Here is a 4,709-nt window from a genome sequence, read left to right as displayed (position 1 = left end):
GTGGCTAGTTTCTTTTTCATTGTTTTGCTGGACTGCAGTCGTCATTTTGTGTCAAGAGAATTGAGTACTAAACAGAGGCACTCTGATTTATTATTTCCTGAAATCCAGGCGCCTACGGACATCAATTAACAGCTCAGCTAAAAATGTGCATCACAAGGTTAATGTCCTTGAACAAGTGAACTACCTGGTCGACGGACCCCCGAGAGCTCCGAGCTCCACCAAGGTAAAAGATAAAAATTATTTCAGATATTACAGGAGACCTGGATTCGGTTGGAATCGCTTCTTTCTTGAGGGGGGGGGGGGGAGGCTTCAGTCAGAAAATTCCACGTGTCCGGTAAGCGTCAAATGCAAAGGATTTGACATAAAGGAGCTGACACTCACTGTGCCTGAAAGCGGCACCGATTTACCTGCATGTCAATTTTCATTTCATTTAACGAACATGCAAGCACCTGCAGGCAAATAATTTATTGACAAATCAAAATATTGTTTCCGTCAGGATATCGATTGTGTTTTGGAAAGCGTGTTTTACTTTCCCGCACAAAAAAAGCAGTAGATACTTCAGTCTCGGATTCTTGTTGATTCCAAGCCTCAGCGCAGTAGACAAAGTATCATCACACTCCAACACTCGGCATATTTTTGTAGATAATTCATGAAACTTACAATTTTATGTTCGAATATATAAAACGACCTCCGACTTACTTCAAAATGAAAAGAAAACTGATTTAGAAAAAAAATTACCCGAACTGTGGGATGCTACCCAACATTGACAATCGTCATTTACGCAGTAAATCAATTACCTTTTTACCTTTTTACGAAGCCCCAACACCTATTTTAATGCCATCATATAAGTCCTCTACTTATCTCGAACCTATTTTGCTTTCTCTATTATTAAACAAACAAATGAATGATCGCCGCAATGCCACCTCGAACATAGTCTCCTTTTTCGTGGGGAGTATATAATGCGAACACACACCTATTCCGCCAAGTTACAACAAGGTATATAAAAGTGGAAGAACAAACTACTCAGTTAGGCCTGGTTAGTTGAAAACTTTATTTGTTACGTGTAGCACATTGGACTAGAACTTTGCACTCCAACTTCACTTTGCATGTCATTCGTACGAGCACAGCCATCAATCTCAAGTCACGAGTTTCGTGTGTTACAGTAGTATTTCAATGTCTGCATTGTAATATTTGATTTATAATAAAAAGTTTTTAAAGATAAGAAAATGAATTACATAACGACTCCGTTGACATATCGGAATGATGACCCCTGTGCACGCGTTTTGAGAAGTTGAAATTCCAACTCAGCGATCAACATCTCGTAATAAAAAAAAAGAAGATGAGCATCAACATGAAAACTAAAGTGTTTTGTAGACAAATCGTTTTCCAAAACAATAAATGATATCCAAATACCAGTCCCCCCTCTCTCTCTCTCTCTTTTGATAAAATAGTTCATCTGCCCTCGACTGTTAGACCCACCCCTTCAGCAAAATAAGTAGGTAGGCCCTACATGTATTTATTTTGAGATACATCAACTGCAAACGTTTTGCTAGAACTGTTTTGTTTACATTTGGCTCTTAAATAAAGGGATGGTACATGAAGGCCAATGGCTGAAAAGCCGTACTTTATAGACCACTGTTTTTGTCACTGATAGCATCATTATAATTGTTATTAGGTAACGGAAGTATGCTTTGATCAATATGGCTATTTTTACATTGAAAAGAGAATGAAAGGAATACGTGTTGCTGTTCATTTAGGTTAGTTTATTGACGAAAGGGGCTTACACGTAACAGCATATTTATGAAAATTTTGGCTTAGATTGACAGACAGTGTGCACTCGAAAGTTAATGAAGATATCCAGAAAATGTGGATATTGTGTTTAAAGGCGCTAGTATTCTGTGAATTGTCTCTTTAAGTGTTTTGATGGCATATATTAAGAAGGCAATATTATGCAATGTACCATCTTGCTAAAAAGACTGTTCCTACTTTCTCTTTTGTTGAAAGCCATAAGTTATTGAAGAGAATATTCTATATCAGATAAATATTTGGCAATTATGTAGACACTTAAAACGTTGTTCCCCGCTCCTAAGTTTGGTTTATAAGCAAGCTATTGCTACTTCTATTCCATCTAATAGCTAAGATACACTCCATCAGTGCTCCGAGCCTACTGGAGTTAAAAGGAATTAAATGAGAGGGATAGAATAGGGTTTCAATATGTGCTGCAGCTGCCTCCACATGCATGATGATAATGATGCCATCAATCTATTATCCATTTTATATGTATCTATTTTTTACCTTTAACATTTTTTTTACTATCATTTTCCTTCTATTCATCTTATAACCATTAGTAATTTTTTTCTTTTTAATTGTGAATTTTATAAATTCTGTAAAGTCTATTGAACATACGTTGGATTTTAGACTATAAATAAATAAATAAATAAATAAATAAATAAATAAAGAAATTATTATTATTATTATTATTATTATTATTATTATTATTATTGTGCAAGAAAACGGTAAATATTGGCCTGATCAACAATATTCATGTATGCAATGTGTCTCCGGCTTTCTGAATATTTTGTTACCTTGAAACATGTTCATCAACAATCTGACCAGGAATCATTTTGAAAAGTTGCATCTTGAATTCAAGAAAAATTGCATTATAAAAGTTGTCTTTTACTTAGAAAACGAACGGGACACTTAATATTTGTTGTTTTTGAAAAATAAAAGATTGTGAGTTACGAATAGATTAGTCCGTCGAAGAAAAGATGCTTTAATTTTGCGATACAACGAAATCGCCTTTTATAAGAGAACAAAATAATCCTTTTTAAACAACACTTTTTTCGTCATTTTGTTTACTTATAATTATGTCAACCCCTTCTGATACCGTATGCACGATGTGTGATGGAACACTTTTATTTCAAAATTCATCTTATTGACGATGGCGCTAGCAATGCACAAATCGCAGCCGAAAGAAAGCAAATATTTTCAAGCATCACTTCATATGTTATAATTTTCACCGGTGTACCAATGAAACTGCCTATAATGTAGAATAACCTACTAGTCATAATATATACCTGTTTCACAGGCCCTGAACAATCGCTACACCACAATATAAGACTCATTAATTAACACCTGGAAAAAGCAACATTGTGAAAACAAAAAAATTAGAAAACGAAAAAATTCATAACTTATCGAACTATAATTCATTCGAACTCAATCTGTAAGTCAGTCCGTGAGTTTGAGAACTATAACTAATTTTCGTTATATGGTGCTGGCTAGTAACAAGTGCACTGTAATGGCTGTGCCGGTACGTCCAGGCACATAGGCCTGTCCTGTCCAGGCCTGTCCATTAAAATCATTAATCATCTTGATTAATATACAGGAACTCAAAAATACTTTTAAAAATATCCAATGGGACGTTTTGGTAACTGGAGGGGGGGGCACTATAAAAACCTTCCTTCCCTTGTCAATGTCAATGCCTTTGGCAATCAATTATCTATTTTCGTGCAGAGTCACATTTCATGCTGTCACGTTTGATGTCCAAAAGCAATTAGAAATAAAAGAAAAAGATAATCTCAACGTTTAATCGAAGACAGTCACACTCTTCGCTGTGCTATAAAAGGCGGCGATATTTTTCAAGCAAACTGTATTCACCTTTGCTGCTGACAACGGTATCTACGCACCATTTCAACATGCTGAAGCAATTGTTCTGCCTCATCCTTATCCTCGGCCTTGCCTTCGGCCAGAAGTACGGTCACGGCTACGGTGTGGCTAGAGGCTATGGTGGCTACGGCTACCGTGGCGTTTACCGTGGTGGATATGGTGGATACAGAGGATATGGTGGCTACGGATACAGAGGATATGGTGGCTATGGATACCGTGGTGGCTACAGAAGCGGTTACTATGGTGGTTACAGACACGGTTACAAAGGCTAAACTGCCCTTTTTATATCATTGAAGGTAAGCTTCGTTTACTTTTTAATCGGGTTTGGTGCCTAAATTTTCGCCTAATGTTGGGCTATATTGGGATTATAATTATGTGTTTATGAATGTTTTATTAGATATGATTTGGCTTAGTTATTGACAATAAGTTTATTCGAAAAAAAGCAATTTTGGGTTCCAAAATGTTTTTAGGCCAAAATATTTATAAAAACGGTGTTAACTTACGAGCTGAAATATTTCTGGACAAAGTAATATTAAGAATTTTGACTTAGCATTTAATATAATGTTAAATAAGTAATGACGATATTTGACGTTTTGCTGAAGTGCATCAACCACAAAAACGAAAATATTATTGAGTTTGAAATACCAAGTTCTTAGCAAAAAAAGTCTGAATATGAAAAAATTAGGTAGATGGCATTTGCCATCAGACGACAGTTTACAGGTGACCCAAAAACAAAAACAAAAACAAGCACATTGACATCTTGACAAATTTGAGAGATGTTGCGAACTCTTTTCGATTTTATTTTATTTGTTCTCATCGGAAAAAATAAATCCTATGTTACGGGATGGATGCTTAATTGACACTTCACTGATAGCTGATTAAATTTCTTTTCTTTCTTTTTTCAGATAAATGGTTCGGAAGTGACGAGTAGATGTTCAGAAAATATTCCATGGAAACGGAGAATGATGAAATGAACTGAAACTTTGTCAACTTGAATTACCATTTGCAATGTATATAAGAATAAACGCTTTTTTAACACCAAA

General features: G+C 35.4%; 1 protein-coding gene across 1 annotated transcript; it reads left to right on the top strand.

Moving 5' to 3' along the window:
* Nucleotides 1–3,642: 3,642 nt before the first annotated feature.
* LOC147762858 (uncharacterized) lies at nt 3,643–4,709 on the top strand. Its single transcript, XM_087007956.1, has 2 exons — nt 3,643–3,962; nt 4,572–4,709. The coding sequence occupies exon 1, from the start codon at nt 3,696–3,698 to the stop codon at nt 3,936–3,938; it is 243 nt and encodes an 80-aa protein (XP_086864082.1). The 5' UTR covers nt 3,643–3,695; the 3' UTR covers nt 3,939–3,962; nt 4,572–4,709.

This window comes from Lingula anatina, chromosome 3 (assembly GCF_051362555.1).
Source record: "Lingula anatina isolate TDL-2025a chromosome 3, LinAna3.0, whole genome shotgun sequence".
Taxonomy (NCBI): domain Eukaryota; kingdom Metazoa; phylum Brachiopoda; class Lingulata; order Lingulida; family Lingulidae; genus Lingula; species Lingula anatina.
Note: the sequence above shows the minus strand (reverse complement) of the source record. Positions and strands in the feature narration are given on the sequence as shown.

What these genes read in the sequence shown, in the direction of transcription:
- LOC147762858 (XM_087007956.1), top strand. Translation starts at nt 3,696, where the DNA reads ATGCTGAAGCAATTGTTCTGCCTCATCCTTATCCTCGGCCTTGCCTTC.